Genomic DNA, 16812 nt, shown 5'->3' on the forward strand with positions numbered 1-16812 from the left:
CCGTTTTTCACGGATCTGGGTCTTTAAATTTTGGACCCGACGGATTCGGGTCGGATTTGGGTCCTGCTGACAAAAACGGATCTGGATCTGGGTCTGGGCCCTAGACCCGGATCCAGATCCGTGGACCCATTTTTTTATTTTTCCTATTAAAAAAACTAAAATTGTTTGTTTCTTTATTAAAAATGTTGATAATGTTAGTAATGATAGATGAATTTTGGATGCTCATATTTTGTTGTTTTTTCACTAGCTCATATTTAACATCGTATTTTTTTTTTGTTGTTTTTAATTTTAATTCAAAATATGAGTGTATAAATTGGTTAATTTGGGGTTGAACTTAATAACCAACAACGTAAGTTTGAAATAAATTTTTTGACCCGAAAATTACATTTTTTGCAAAAAATTAGGCAAAATATATTGGACCCGTTTTGGACCCGGATCCGTTGAACCCGACGGATCCGGGTCTTCATTTTCTAGACCCGACGGATCCAGGTCGGATCTGGATCTTACATACAAAAACGGATCTGGATCCGGGTCCATCCGGACCCGGTCCAGATCCGACCCGTTGCCATCCCTAATGGGGACCATGAGAGTAAAGAGATATAATATTTTAATGTAGCTTTTTGCCAAAAAAAAAAAGAAGAAGTGTAACACTTATTAAAACACGACCGAATTTGGTAAGTGTAACACTTAAAAAACACGGAGGGAGTATCATTTTCACCAAAATTAAACAACATAAAATTACTATATTACCCTAAAATTTGCACAATCAATGCTTGATTTCTTTGAGGTCCATACCCCTTATTGTCCCCTTTATTTCATTTCATGTTCTCGTTCCCTAATTTTCATTTTCAATGGCAATTCAAATAATACATCTCCAACCGTTAATACCCTACAAATTCCAACCTTCCCTCCAATTCCAAGTACCTAATTCCTCAACCTTGTTTAATCTTCAAAATAAAATCACCAATTTCTCAACTTCTTCTCTGCAAATATCATGTAAATCCCTTAATTTTAATGGTGCTACAATAAGAGGGTCAGTGCCCTTGAGCTGCGAAATTCCCCCAAATGCCCTTCGTAGAAAACAAGACCCACTTTGGAGAGGAGGTTTCAGCTTAGGGGTAGATTTGGGATTGTCTAATACTGGCCTTGCCATTAGCAAAGGCTTCTCCTTTCGACCTTTATCTGTAAATCCCCAGCTTTTTCCTGCGAATTTCTGTTTTTAATTTCTGGGTTTTATTTAAATTTTGTATTTATTTGGGTTTTTTTTTATTTTTTTTATTTTTAATTACCTTTTTATTTTTTCAGGTGTTGAATTTAAGAGGGCAGAAGCTTGAGCTTCAACTTATTGAAATTGCAGAAAAAGAGGTGATTTTTGTGGGGTTTTAAAGGGTTTTGTTATTAACTTCATAATTTTTCAGTTATTGTTTAAGTTTGATTATATAAAATTGTAGGAAGTAGATGAATTTATAATTGGATTGCCAAAGTCAAGTGATGGAAATGAGACCCCTCAATCCAACAAAGTTCGTAGTGTTGCTGGAAGGTTAGCTGTCAGGGCTGCTGAGAGGTATTATTTTCATTTATTCATATTCTTATTTTAGTGTATTAAGGAGCCACAAAGGAAAATGACGTGAACAAGATTCGATAAGTTCTTGCCGTCTTAAGACGTTAATCAACTAAGATAATTGACATCCACAATGTATCATATTTTAAACCAGCTTATTTAATGATGGTTTTTGACACCAATTTGTTGAAAATATCTTTGGATGTCACATTTGCTATTATGTTGAAATAGGTTTTGTTACAATTCAAGTATAGTGTGGTCGTATTTAGAGCTGTCAATTCGGGTAAACGGGTCGGGTAAGAGTGGGTCGGGTCAATTCGGGTCGGGTCAATTCGGATTAATTCCATAACCTATGCGGGTCGGATTTGAGTTGGGTAATGTTTGAGTTGGGTCACATTGGGTCATACTTCTTATCGGGTTTGGGTTGGGTTAATAACAGGTCGAGTTACATTCGGGTCGGGTGAACTATAGGTCGGGTTTAATTCGGGTTTTCACGGGTTAGGGTAGTTCTCGGGTTCGAGTCGGGTTTGGTTCAAGTCAATAATTTGCGGGTTAGAATCAGGTCGGGTCATTCTTGGGTTTGAGTCAGATTCGGTTCAAGTTAATAATTTGCGGGTTATAATCATGTCGGATCTTTTTCAAGTAGGGTCATTCTCAGGTAAGTCGGGTTCGGTTCAAGTCAATAATTTGCGGGTTAGGTCATTTCCAAGTCGGGTCATTCTCGGATTCAAGTCAGGTTATGTTCAAGTCAATAATTTGCAGGTTACAATCAGGTTGAGTCGGGTTATTTCCAAGTCAGATCATATTCAGGTTCAACTAACTATAAATAAATAATTATCATTTTTATCAAGCTAATTATTTTCTTTGAGTATAATATATATGACAATATACTAGGGAACTATAGTCTATAATTTAGAAAGATAATTATCTTCTTTGACTATACAACAAATATATATTATATTTAACTCTTAAATTTGAGGATGATGCTCCTTTCTTTTGCTAGCCTGAACCGACTTGGTCTCCCTAGACAAAATGCTTTGATCAACAATAATAAGGTGATCTAAATTGCATTTAAGGTGATTTGAAATCGGGTCAGGAACAATTTTGGTTGAATTTAGGTCGGGTCAATAACAAATCGTGTTAATTTCGAGTCGGGTTATTGACAGATCGGGTTGAATTTTTTGGTCTGGTAAGTAATAGGTCTAGTAAAATTCGGGTCGGGTCAATAACAATCGGGTTGAATTTGGGTCAAATCAATAACAAGTCGGGTTGTTTTCGGGTCGGGTTTGTAACAGGTTGGGTTAAATTTGGGTCGGGTTGAATTCAGTTAGGTTAGTAACAAGTCGAGTTAAATTCGGGTTTTGACGGGTTAAAACAGGTTAGGGTCAATTTCAGTTCAAGTCGGGTTCGGTGCAAGTTAATTAAATTGGCCGTTGTAAACTGATGAATTGGTCGTTTAACAGCAAATTGGATGGTTCCACAGAATCCACACACCCAACCTGTTATTTCGGCAATTTTTATTTCCGGGCAAAAAAAAGTAAAAATATTTCCAAAATTGAAGGCTAATATCCACGCTTTTTAAGAAATTTTGGAGGGTTCGGGCCCGATGTCGAAAAGCCTTGAAATTCTTTGTAATACATCTCGGGGTCATATAATGTCGTTTCGAACCATATATGATCATTATTTGTTGTCATAAATGTTCGTGCTAGGCTTGAAATAATGAAATCGGTGCAAGTTGCATTGTAAACCGGTAAATTAGTCGTTTAAAGGCAAATTAGATGGTTCCACCCACCCAATTGGACTCCCGTAGGGTATTAGGGACCATGTCAAACATTTCGGCAATTTTTATATCCGGGCGAAAGAAAGTATAAAAAGTCCAAAATTGAAGGTGTCGAAAGGCATTGAAATTTTAGGAATTCATCTCGGGGTCATTTAATGCAGTTTGGAAACATATGTAATTATTATATGTTGTCATAAATGTTCGTGGTAGGTTTGAGTTAATGAAATCGGTGCAAGTTATAAACCGGTAAATTGGTCAATTAAAGGCAAATTGGATTGTTCCACCCAACTAATTGGACTCTCAGATGGTATTAGGGATCATGGTAAACATTTCGGCAATTTTTATTTCCGGACGAAAAAAAGTCAAAATTTTCCAAAATTATAGACACATATACACGCTTTTTAAGAAATTTTGGAGGTTTCGGAGCCCGGTGTCGAAAAGTCTTGAAATTCTAGGTGATACATCTCGGTGTCATATAATGCCGTTTGGAACCATATATGATCATTATTTGTTGTCATAAATGTTCGTAGTACGCTTGAATTAATTAAATTGGTGCAAATAGTAAACCGGTAAATTGGTCGTTTAAAGGCAAATTGGATGGTTCCACCACCCAATAGGACTCTCACACGGTATTTGGGATCATGGTAAACATTTCGGCAATTTTTATTTTCTAGAGAAAAAAAGTCAATAATTAAAACATAGAAGACTAATATCCACGCTTTTTGAGAAATTTTGGAGGATTCGGAGCCGGTGTCGAAAAGTTTTGAAATTCTTGGGGATAAATCTCGGGGTCATATAATGCTGTTTGGAGCCATTTATGATCATTATATGTTGTCATAAATGTTTATGGTAGTTTTAATTTAATAAAATTGGTGCAAGGTGTAAAACGGTAAATTGCCCGTTTAAAGGCAAATTGGATGGTTCAACCATCCCAATTGGACTTCCGCAGGGTATAAGGGACCATAGTTAAAATTTCGGCAATTTTTATTTTCGGGCAAAAAACAGTAAAAAAATTTCAAAATTGAAGGCTCATTTCCCCGCTTTTTGAGAAATTTTGGAGGTTTTGGGACACGGTGTTGAAAAACCTTGAGATTTTAGGGAATACATCTTTGGGTCATATAATGACATTTGGAACAATATATGATCATTATATATTGTCATAAATGTTCGTGGTAAGCTTGATTTAATGAAAAAAAAATTTCAAAATTGAAGGCTCATTTCCCCGCTTTTTGAGAAATTTTGGAGGTTTTGGGACACGGTGTTGAAAAACCTTGAGATTTTAGGGAATACATCTTTGGGTCATATAATGACGTTTGGAACAATATATGATCATTATATATTGTCATAAATGTTCGTGGTAAGCTTGGTTTAATGAAATCGGTGCAAGTTATAAACCGGTAAATAGGTCGTTTAAATGCAAATTGGATGGTTCCACCAATCCAATTGGACTCCCGAAAGGTATTAGGGACCATGTTAAACATTTCGGCAATTATTATTTCCGGGCGAAAAAAGTCTAAAAATTCCAAAAATAAAAGCTAATATCTACGTTTTTTGAGAAAATTTGGAGGTTTCAGGGGCCGGTATTGAAAAGCCTTACGATTTAAAGACCATGGTAAACATTTCGGCAATTTTTATTTTTGGGCGAAAAAAAGTCAAAAAATTCATAAATTGAAGGCTAATGTCCCACCTTTTAAGAAATTTTTGAGGTTTCGGGGCCCAGTGTCGAAAAGTCTTGAGATTTTGGGGAGTACATATGGGGGTCATATAATGTCGTTTGGAACCATATATGATCATTGTATGTTGTCATAGATGTTCCTGGTAGGCTTGAGATAATGAAAATGGTGCAAGTTGTAAATCGGTAAATTGGCCGTTTAAAGGCAAACTGGATGGTTCCACCCACCGAATTGGACTCTCGAAGGGTATTAGTGACCATGGTAAACATTTCGGCAATTTTTATTTCCGGGTGAAAAAAAGTCTAAAAATTCTAAAATTTTTATATCCACGCTTTTTGAGAAAATTTGGAGATTTTGAAACCCGGTGTCGAAAAGCCTTGAAAAGTTCGGGGATACATCTCGAGGTCATATAATGCCGTTTGGAATAATTTATAATCATTATATGTTGTCATAAATTTTCGTGGTAGGCTTGATTAAATGAAATCGGTGCAAGTTGTATATCGGTAAGTTGGTCGTTTAAAAGCAAATTGGATGGTTCCATCCACCCAATTGGACTCCCGGAGTGTATTATGGACCATGATAAACAATTCGGCAAATTTAATTTACGGTCAAAATAAAAGTAAAAAAACTCCAAAATTGAAGGCTAATATCCACACTTTTTGAGAAATTTTGGAGGATTCAGGGGCCCGGTATCGTAAAGTCTTGAAATTCTAGGTGATATATCACAGAGTCATATAATGCCGTTTGGAACCATATATGATCATTATTTTTTGTAATAAATGTTCGTGGTGGCATTGAGTTATTGAAATCGGTGCAAGTTGTAAATCGGTAAATTGGTCGCTCAAAGACAAATTGGATGGTTTCAAAGGCAAATTGGATGGTTCCACCCATCTAATTGGAATCTTGGTGGGTATTAGGGAAAATGGTAAACATTTTGTCAATTTTTATTTCTGGATTAAAAAAAATCAAAATATTCCAAAATTAAAGTCATATTCACGCTTTTTGAGAAATTTTAGAGGTTCCGGGCCTGTTGACGAAAAGACTCGAGATTTTAGGGGATACATCTCGAGGTCATATAATGCCGTTTGGAACCATATGTAACCATTATATGTTGTCATAAATGTTCGTGGTAGGCTTGAATTAATGAAATCGGTGCAAGTTGTAAATCATTATATTAGCCGTTTAAAGGCAAATTGGTTGGTTCCATCCACCGAATTGGACTCCCGGAGGGTATTAGGGACCATGTTAAACGTTTCGGCAATTTTTTATTTCCGGACGAAAAAAATTCAAAAATAGAAGGCTAATATCCACGATTTTTGAGAAATTTTGGAGTCTTTAGGGCCCGGTGTTTAAAAGTCTTGAAATTATATGGAATACATCTCGTGGTCATATAATGTCGTTTGGACCCATATATGATCATTATTTGTTGTCATAAATGTTCGTGGTAGGCTTGAATTAATCAAATCGGTGCAGATTTTAAACTTGTAAATTGATCGTTTAAAGGAAAATTAGATGGTTCCACCCACCCAATTGGACTCCTCGTTGATATTAGGGACCGTGGTAAGAATTTCGGCAATTTTTATTTTCGTACAAAAAAAAAAGTCAAAAAATTCCAAAATTGAAAGCTAATATCCATGCTTTTTTAGAAATTTCGATGGTTTCGGGTTCTAGTGTCGAAAAGAAATAATATTTTAGAGATACATATAGGTGTCATATAATGTCGTTTGAAACCATAAATGATCATTATATGCAGTCATAAATGTTCGTGGTAGGTTTGAGTGAATGAAATCGGTGCAAGTTGTATACCGGTAAATTAAACGTTTAAAGGCTAATTGGATGATTCCACCCACCCAATTGGACTCTCGGAGGGTATTAGGGATCATTGTAAACATTTCGGCAATTTTTATATCCGGGCAAAAAAAGTCAAAAATTCCAAAATTAAAGGCTAATATCCACGCTTTTTGAGAAATTTCGAATGTTTTAGGCCCGGTGTCGAAAAGTATTGAGATTTTAGGGGATACATCTCGGGGTCATATAATGTTGTTTGAAACCATTTACGATCATTATATGTTGTCATAAACGTTCGTTGTAAGCTTGATTTAATGAAATCGGTGCAAGTTGTAAACTGGTAAATTGAACGTTGAAAGGAAAATTGGATAGTTCAACCCACCCAATTGGACTCCCAGAGTGTATTAGGGACCATGGTAAACAATTAGCAATTTTTATTTCCGGGCAAAATAAAAGTCAAAAAATTCCAAAATTGAAGACTAATATCCACACTTTTTGAGAAATTTCGAATAGTTCGGAGCCCTGTGTCGAAAAACATTGATATTTTAGGGGATACATCTCAGGGTCATATAATGTCGTTTGGAACCATTTATGATCATTATATGTTGTCATAAATGTTCGTGGTGGGCTTGAGTTAATGTAATCGATGCAAGTTGTAAACCGCTAATTGGCTGTTTAAAAGAAATTTGGATAGGTCAACCCACTCAATTGGACTCCCGGAGGATATTAGGAACCATGGTAAAAATTTCGGCAATTTTTATTTTCGCGCAAAAATAAGTCAAAAAATTCAAAAATTGAAGGCTTATATCCACGCTTTTTGAGAAATTTTTGAGTTTCGGATGACGGTGTCGAAAAGCCTTGACATTTTAGGAAATACATCTCGGGTGTCGTATAATGACGTTTGGAACCATAGATGATCATTATACATTGTCATAAATGTTCGTGGTAGGCTTGAGTTGATGAAATCGGTGCAAGTTGTAAATCTGTTAATTGGTCGATTAAAGTCAAATTGGATGGTTTCACCCACCGAATTGGACTGCCGGAGGATATTATTGACCATGATAAACATTTCGGCAATTTTTATTTCCGGGTGAAAAAAAGTCTTAAAATTCTAAAATTGAAACCTAATATCCACGCTTTTTGAGAAAATTTGGAGATTTTGAAACCCGGTGTCGAAAAGCCTCGAAAAGTTAAGGGATACATTTCAGGGTCTTTTAATGCCGTTTGAAATCATATACAATCATTATATGTTGTCATAAATGTTCGTGGTAGGCTTGATTAAATGAAATTTGTGCAAGTTGCATACCGGTAAATTAAGCGTTTAAAGGCTAATTGGATGATTCCACCCTCCCCAATTGGAGTCTCAGAGGGTATTAGATATTATGGTAAACACTTCGGCAATTTTTATATCCGGGCAAATTAAAAGTAAAAAAACTCCAAAATTGAAGGCTAATATCCACACTTTTTGAGAAATTTTTGAGGTTTCGAGGCCCGATTTTGAAAAGTCTTGAAATTCTAGGTGATATATCACGGAGTCATGTAATGCCGTTTGGAACCATATATGATCATTATTTGTTGTAATAAATGTTCGTGGTAAACTTGAGTTAATGAAATCGGTGCAAGTTGTAAATCGGTAAATTGGTCGCTCAAAGGCAAATTAGATGGTTTCACCCATCTAATTGGAATCTTGGAGGGTATTAGGGACAATGGTAAACATTTGGTCAATTTTTATTTCCGGGTTAAAAAAATCAAAATATTCCAAAATTGAAGTCATAGTCACGCTTTTTGAGAAATTTTGGAGATTTCAGGGCCCGTTGACGAAAAGACTCGAGATTTTAGGGGATACATCTCGAGGTCATATAATGCCGTTTGGAACCATATGTAACCATTATATGTTGTCATAAATGTTTGTGGTAGACTTGAATTTATGAAATCAGTGCAAGTTGTAAATCCGTAAATTAGCCGTTTAAAAGCAAATTGGTTGGTTCCACCTACTCAATTGGACCCCCGGAGGGTATTAGGGACCATGGGAAACGTTTCGGCAATTTTTATTTTCGGGCGAAAAAAAGGTCAAAAAATTCAAAAATAGAAGGCTAATGTAACACCCCAATAATTCTCCCTTTTTCAAACCACTTACTTTAAATAAAATAGTGGAGAACCATTGACATGTTACCGCCACGTGTTAAAACGTTAAGGCTTTATCAAAGTATCGCAGCGGAAAAATCAAACTTAAGTATTTAAAATAACACAATTTAGAAAACGAATAAGTCAAAGCTTACAAATTGGAACCATATAAGGCCCTTATTTAAAACCAAACCAATATTAAAAATCCAAAACATAAACGAAATAGCAAAGCATAAATAAGTTCAACACAAGAATCGAATACTCTCAATCACACCAATCCCTTGACAATGCGTTTGTCAAATCCCTTAACTTCACATCATCAAGCTAACCTGTGCATACTGCTCCCCAATAATACAAGTGTAATAATTGGATCATCACAGGGTCATTGAAAGGCGAAGGCCATGACCAAAAGAAAACACACACAAAAGCACGCAATCAGCAAAGCTGAGTACATACAAGCTACAACGTACCAAACCTAGCATGCTCAATTAATTAAAGTAAATAAACATACAATGTGAATTCAATAATCAAGACTCCACACTTAAACAATTCAATTGACTCAACATACTTACTAACCAATTCCAAACACTTGACTCATCATATTCAATTTAATAAATTTAATTTAGTTTGGAGTAAGCAATACACCAGGTTGTCCAATCCAGGTCCCAAATGACCATTTGAAATAAAAGTTTAGCGCGATGCAAGAATGGGCGCGACTCCATTCTCACAAAGTTAGTCTAGGATAATCAACATTACTAGCTCAATTAAATAATGTAGTTCAAAACTACATAACACATTGTACTCTGAAAATAACCTTTATCAACTCAACCTCGAATAATAATACAAACCTTTACTCAACTCTCTATCCCGTAAGTGTGCCATGCTCATTGTTCTATACCTAGCCTTGGACATGGGTAATTCGAATAAAACCAACAAGTATAAAAACTTGAATACTCCCAATAACTAGAAAACACCTTGAACCAGACCACATACGGGTCAATTCCCACTGTAGGGGACCATAGAAAAATAAATAATAAAGATTGTACCTCATTCTTAACTCATGATCATTGTCTCATTACCAACATGCCAAGGACTAAGGTCTATAACGCCGAGCCTCAAACCCATAACAAAATAAATAATTCTCAACCTTTTGATCTCACACATTGATCAAATAACCATTCACAAATTAATTGATAATTTCTCAATAATGGCACAAATTCCCAAATAACATAACAATTCGATTCATAATGTCTCAACTCTTAAAACACATACTAATAACCCAAATATAATCATATCTCAACCCAAAAATAATACTCTGCATTAATAATCCTAAAACCTCAAGAACAATACTCCCTATAGCAATAACATTAAAAAAAACCCAGAAATATAACACAATCATTCAATATAACAATAGTAGCAAGACAATTAAATCAGATCATATCATAAAATTATATACGTCAATCATATATACATACACTCAAGCATATGAATATCCAATTATACAATAATAATATAAGGTAATAATTAATAAATTCATTCCACTTAAACCATTCAATTCCAATCCTTTAATAAACCAAATGTGGTTAACAAACCAATCCAATAAAATTATGCTTGTATCAACATTCCATACAAACATTTTATCCAATATAATTCAACATGTTTGCATCCATAATTCCATACAAACATAATCAATTCACCAAAACATGTTTCATAAACATAAGCACATGAATTAAATCAATGTGTAACCAAACAATTTCCATCCAAGTGTTCCCTAATCATGAAACTAAGTTCTTTCCTTTTGGTACCTAAACATGATACTACTTATAACGAAGTAGACATGTACGTACCTCATACAAACAATCCTTTTGAGCCACTTTTAATCACTTAAAATTCTCCTAGGGAATAATCACTTCCTAGAAAACAACCAACAATTAATATTACTATCCCAAGTAATTTCCAACAATATAATATGATGAAAAACTTATTAAAATAAATAAAACATATATTTATATGCTTAATTAACTTTAAAAATAATTAATTTTATTAATCAAACTCAAGGATAAAATTTTAAAAATAAAAAACTTCGTTAAAAATGAAAAACTGCCCGAAAATCATATTTAGAGGCAGAATTTGGCCACGAGAGGGTGGTGCTCATTACCAAAGGTAGTGAGTCTTTCTTAAAACATCGTTTCCACATGGAAAACACTACTTTTTTGTCAAAATCGGATGAGTTCAGAACCTGATCGGGATTAAAACGGGATTAATATTAACGAACCGAAATCTAAACATTAAAATACGAATTTACGTGTTCAAAATAATCTGGAAACTAATTAGTAATATAATCACCAAAATTTCAAAACATCATTACTATAAAAGCCCTAAATCAATTGTTCATAAAAACCCTAAAATCATGATTTTCAATAAATTGAAACCCTAGGTTTATAATTCATAAAATATGAAATTTATAACATAAATATAATCTGAAATTTATAATCTTTATACCATTAAAATATAATTTAATACTAAAAATATAATCTTTATACTAAAATCAAAACCCAAAACAATTAAAATAACATTAAGCAAAATAATGAAACAAAGGAGGATGAAAATAAGACTAACCTTTTTGTGTGGGAAATTTTGGGGATGTATGGGGTATTTATAGGAGAGAGAGTGGTGTAGGGTTAGTTTTAAGATTGGGCCTCATAAAATTAATGGGCCAATTAAGAAAAGAAAGTGGGTTTGGTTTGTTTGCTGGATATAAATTAGTGAAGAAAGGTTCATAAAAAGTTCTTTGTAATAAAATCGTTCATCAAACCCAAAAATAATTTGAAACTTTTGAAATTAAATCCGAAAAAAAATACAAATAAATATTATGAATAAAATATAATTTCATTACTAATATATTTAAAAAATACGGGGGATTACAGCTAATATCCACGATTTTTGAGAAATTTTGGAGTTTTCGGGGCCTGGTGTTCAAAATTCTTGAAATTCTAGGGAATACCTCTCGTGGTCATATAATGTCATTTGGACCCATATATGATCATTATTTGTTGTCATAAATGTTCGTGGTAGACTTGAGTTAATGAAATCGGTGCAAGTTGTAAACCGGTAAATTGGTCGTTTAAAGGAAAATTGGATGGTTCCATCCACCCAATTCGACTCCCAGGGGGTATTAAGGATCATGGTAAAAATTTCGGCAATTTTTATTTTCGTGCGATAAAAAGTCCAAAAATTCCAAAATTATAAGCTAATATCCATGCTTTTTTAGAAATTTCAGAGGTTTCGGGTCCTAGTGTTGAAAAGAAATAAGATTTTAGAGATACATATAGGTGTCTTATAATGTCGTCTGAAACCATAAATGGTCATTATATGTAGTCATAAATGTTTGTGGTAGGCTTGAGTGAATGAAATCGGTGCAAGTTGTAAACCGGTAAATAAAGAGTTTAAAGGCTAATTGGATTATTCCACCCACCCAATTGGACTCTCGGAGGGTATTGGGGATCATGGTAAACATTTCGGCAATTTTTTTATCAGGGTGAAAAAAGTCAAAAAATTTCAAAATTGAAGGCTTAATATCCACGTTTTTTGAGAAATTACGAATGTTTCGGGGCCCGGTGTCAAAAAGCATTGAGATTTTAGGAGATACATTTCGGGGTCATATAATGCTGTTTGGAACCATATATGATCATTATATGTTGTCATAAATGTTCGTGGTAGGCCTGATTTAAGAAATCAGTACAAGTTGTAAAACGGTAAATTGAACGTTGAAAGGAAAATTGGATAGTTCAACCCACCCAATTGGACTCTCGAAGGGTATTAGGGATCATAGTAAACATTTCAGTTTTTTTTATATACAGGTGAAAAAAAGTCAAAAAATTCAAAAATTGAAGGCTAATATCCACGCTTTTTGAGAAATTTCGAATGTTTTGGGAACCTGAGTCGAAAACCATTGAGATTTTAGGGGATACATCTCTGGGTCATATAATGTCGTTTGGAACCATATGTGATCATTATATGCTGTCAAAAATGTTCGTGGTAGGATTGAGTTAATGAAATTGGTGCAAGTTGTAAACCGGTAAATTGGTCAATTAAAGGCAAATTGGATGGTTCTACCCAGCCTATTGAACTCCTGGGGGTATTAGGGTCCATGGTAAACATTTCGGCAATTTTTATTCTCGGTTCAAGTCAATAATTTGCTGGTTATAATCAGGTCGGGTAATTCTCGGGTTTGAGTCAGATTCAGTTCAAGTCAATAATTTGCGGGTTATAATCAGGTCGGGTCATTTTCAAGTCGGATCATTCTCGGGTTTAAGTCGGGTTCGGTTTAAGTCAATAATTTGCGGGTTATAATCCGGTTGGGTCTTTTTCAAGTCGGGTCATTCTCGGATTCAAGTCGGGTTATGTTCAAGTCTATAATTTGCAGGTTACATTCAAGTCGGGTCATTTCCAAGTGAGGTCAACTATAAATAGATAATTATCAATTCTATCAAGCTAATTAGTTTCTTTGACTATAATATATATGACAATATACTAGGAAACTATAGTCTATAAATTAGGAAGATAATTATCTCCTTTGACCATACAACAAATATATACTGTATTTAACTCTTAAATTTGAGGATGATGTTCCTTTCACCCTAGACAAAATGCTTTGATCAACAATAATAAGGTGGTCTAAATTGCATTTAAGGTGATTTGAAATCGGATTAGGAACTATGTGGGTTGAATTTAGGTTGGGTCAATAACAAGTCGTGTTGATTTTGAGTTAAGTTAGTAACATATCGGGTTGAATTTTTGGGTCGGGTTAGTAATAGGTCTGGTAAAATTCGGGTTGGTTCAATAACAAGTCGGGTTGAATTCGGGTCGCGTTAATAACAAGTCGGGTTGATTTGGGGTCGAGTTTGTAACAGGTTGGGTTAAATTCGGGTCAGGTTAGGAACAAGTCAGGTTGAATTCCGGTCAGGTTAGTAAAAAGTCGGGTTAAATTCGGGTTTTGACGGGTTAAAACGGGTTTGGGTCAATTTCGGTTCAAGTCGGGTTCGGTTCAGGTCAATAAATTACGGGTTACATTCGGGTCGGGTCATCCCCAGGTCAGTTCATGTTCGGGTTCGGGTCTCACCTACTCGGGTCAACTCGGGTCTAGGGTTGATTTCAGGTCGAGTCAGGTCAGGTTTGGTTTACCATTTTTTCGGGTTCAGATGGGTCTGATAATAATCGGGTTTGTGTCGGTATTTCGGGTCGGGTCAACTTTTGACAGCTCTAGTCGTATTGTAATGTTATTTGTAGATAGATTATTTTGTTGATGAGTTATATTCATTCTATTACACTTTTCTTTTGTGTAATTGTGTTAGTCTTAGTGTTAGTGTTACCTGAGAGATCAAGGGGAGCCAAATGGTGACCTTAATTTTTCTAGTCCGTATTGAACTGGGTTGCACTAGTAGTCTTTGGTGAAGGGGTGTGTTATATCCTATTCAGCTTATAATAAATCGAGTATATATCAATTAAGGACTGGAAATCAGTAATATGCTATAAATATTACGGAATACAGTATTTTACATTCATTTTGATGATGTATATGTTGTTGCAGTCTTTGCAGAGGTCTTATGTTGCTTAAACTTGTCTGAGATTCATTGATTTTGGCTTTGAACAACATTCTGACTCGAGTTAGGAGCTGTGCTTAGCTGTTGATAATCTTTTATTCTGTTAGCTCAAAACTTACAGCTGACATATCGGGATGGTGTACTTGTACTGATTCTTTGTGGCTGAGAAGTTGATGACTTATTGACACTCTTTCTGTGATATGAAGGGGCTGGAGGGTTTATCTGCAGGATGAATATGGCACATCAGTCGAAGCAATGGATCGAATGATCAACCTGTGAGTTTTTTGCTACTATGCCTTATGTGTGAGATACAGGGCACTATTTTCTTTCCACATAAATTAGTAATTCCTATGTATTAACTGGTACTCATCGACTCCTTCAGGGGTGTCAACAAGTCTGCACGTCATGGAAAAATCGATGCTTATGCTGCAATGGTACAGTTAACAACTTTTTATTGCCTTCCTATATTCTTTTAATCTTTTTCCATCCTTCACTTTGATCTTCAGTGACCAGATCAATGTTTTGTTGCTAATTAGAGACTATATAACTACTACGTATTTTTCTATGCAAAAATCACCTCTTTATATTTGATTGATCGCATACAAGCCCTTTTAGGAATAAGGTTTTGGTGTTGTTGCTGTTTGTATAATTAATTTATCGCATATCTTACTCCATTGTTTTACTTCAAATAGATGGTGTTGGAGAGATATTTCGCCAAGTCTGGTGAAGGAACTGAACTTGTATGGCCAAAGCAATTGGAATTACAAGAAAAGATTCGGAAGGGTCCGCCAGAAGATGATGATGGTTTTTTCTTTTGAATCGTAGCATATCGTGAAGCACTCCCACAACTTAAATACCACACCGGCCAGTTTCTGTGAACAGACTCATACTGCCTTGAAGGTGGAGAGCAGAATAGAGGTATATCTACAAATTCAGATTCATTTGTTTTGTATATATTTTAGACTAGAAAGATTGATATCCTGCATAAACGAGTTTTCTGTATAATCTTGTGCATTTTTTCATTTGAGCGTTGTCAACTGCTTTTGTATGTGATTTTAGTATACAATTGATTCATTTCTATACTTCTATGGACTAATGCTTGTAAATTTATGCCTACTAATATTCGCATAAATTGATCCATGTAACTATATTAACGAAACATGTGACGTATTACTTGTTACAAAATTTTGCTAATCCTTTTCTATGAGCCCATTAATAATGTTTTTACAAAATATCGAGTAATACATAAAATTCATTGTGAAAGTCGCAACCTATAGCTTGTGGCAGTTCTTACAGGATACTGGGTACTTACATGTGTACATTATAGCTAGGTTAATTTGAGAATCCTTTGAACTTAGAAATTGATGGTATAGACGTTAATGGCAAAGTTCAGTTTTAGAAACCGGTCAGAAAACTGTTTTTTTTTATTTTATTTTATTTTATTTTATTTTATTATTTTTTTTAATTATTATTAAATATTTAAGTCAAGTGGATGGATGGACTAACATTGGTAAAAAAAATAGAGGGTCAAGATTAAAACTAATTACAATAGCTACGTATTTAACTGACATTTAAAAAAAAATAAATTTGCATAGAAGTTTATCTAAAATATTCCCTGGAATAAAGTTTATCTTAAATATTATCGAGATAGGTTTTTTATTTCCTTAAATAAAAAAGATAGATAACCTCCTCCCTCTTATTATATAAACTCATCATAAACTCATAATAGCAATTATTACAATCCCTATTGTTTCTGTTTGTTTTACATCTTCTCAAATTGATTAGTGAATCATGTCTAAACTACCACCCGGTTATCGTTTCAACCCTAAGGACGATGAGCTGATTAACCATTATATTTGGAGAAGAGCATTATATGGTGTTTCTTCATCTTGTCCGAGGATGCCTCTTGTTGATAATATCTTCGGCGAAAATGCTGATCATCCGTCTACTGTCTTCGACTCTTTCGGACAATCTGACCGTGAAGAAGAGGATACAGTTCGGTACTTGTTTACAATTCCCAAGAACGTGTCTAGTGACAAAGATTACAGTTGTGTCAAGAATAGAATTCGAACAGCTGGTAAACATGGTACTTGGAAACTCCAAAGAAGTGATCCTGTTGTTGTCAAGAATACTAGTACTGGCCAAGAGGAAGTCATTGGGTTTCGAAAGCTGTTGAAGTTCATGGAGTCGACGAGCAACGGAGTTGAATGGAGTATGCATGAGTTTACCAGTAAATTGTTGGAGGAGAAGATTAATAATGTCAACAACTTTGTTCTTTGTAGG

The 16812-nt window shown here is 34.7% G+C and overlaps 1 protein-coding gene across 1 annotated transcript; it reads left to right on the forward strand.

Annotated features, from left to right (window-relative positions):
• Window positions 1-746: 746 nt before the first annotated feature.
• Window positions 747-15714, forward strand: LOC145638444 (uncharacterized). The gene is made up of 6 exons (XM_081689409.1): window positions 747-1184; window positions 1306-1365; window positions 1452-1564; window positions 14736-14804; window positions 14912-14963; window positions 15222-15714. Exons 1-6 carry the CDS (start codon window positions 852-854, stop codon window positions 15345-15347), a joined length of 753 nt encoding a protein of 250 aa, XP_081545535.1. The 5' UTR covers window positions 747-851; the 3' UTR covers window positions 15348-15714.
• Window positions 15715-16812: the final 1098 nt, after the last annotated feature.

The sequence above is a fragment of the Chenopodium album genome, chromosome 7 (assembly GCF_948465745.1).
Source record: "Chenopodium album chromosome 7, dcCheAlbu1.1, whole genome shotgun sequence".
Classification (NCBI taxonomy): domain Eukaryota; kingdom Viridiplantae; phylum Streptophyta; class Magnoliopsida; order Caryophyllales; family Amaranthaceae; genus Chenopodium; species Chenopodium album.

Bases quoted from the DNA above. Each gene is read 5' to 3' on its own strand.
- LOC145638444 (XM_081689409.1), top strand. From the start codon at position 852: ATGGCAATTCAAATAATACATCTCCAACCGTTAATACCCTACAAATTC. The intron at 1,185-1,305 runs GTAAATCCCCAG...TTATTTTTTCAG, and splicing joins TCTCCTTTCGACCTTTATCT to GTGTTGAATTTAAGAGGGCA. The intron at 14,805-14,911 runs GTGAGTTTTTTG...CGACTCCTTCAG, and splicing joins ATGGATCGAATGATCAACCT to GGGTGTCAACAAGTCTGCAC.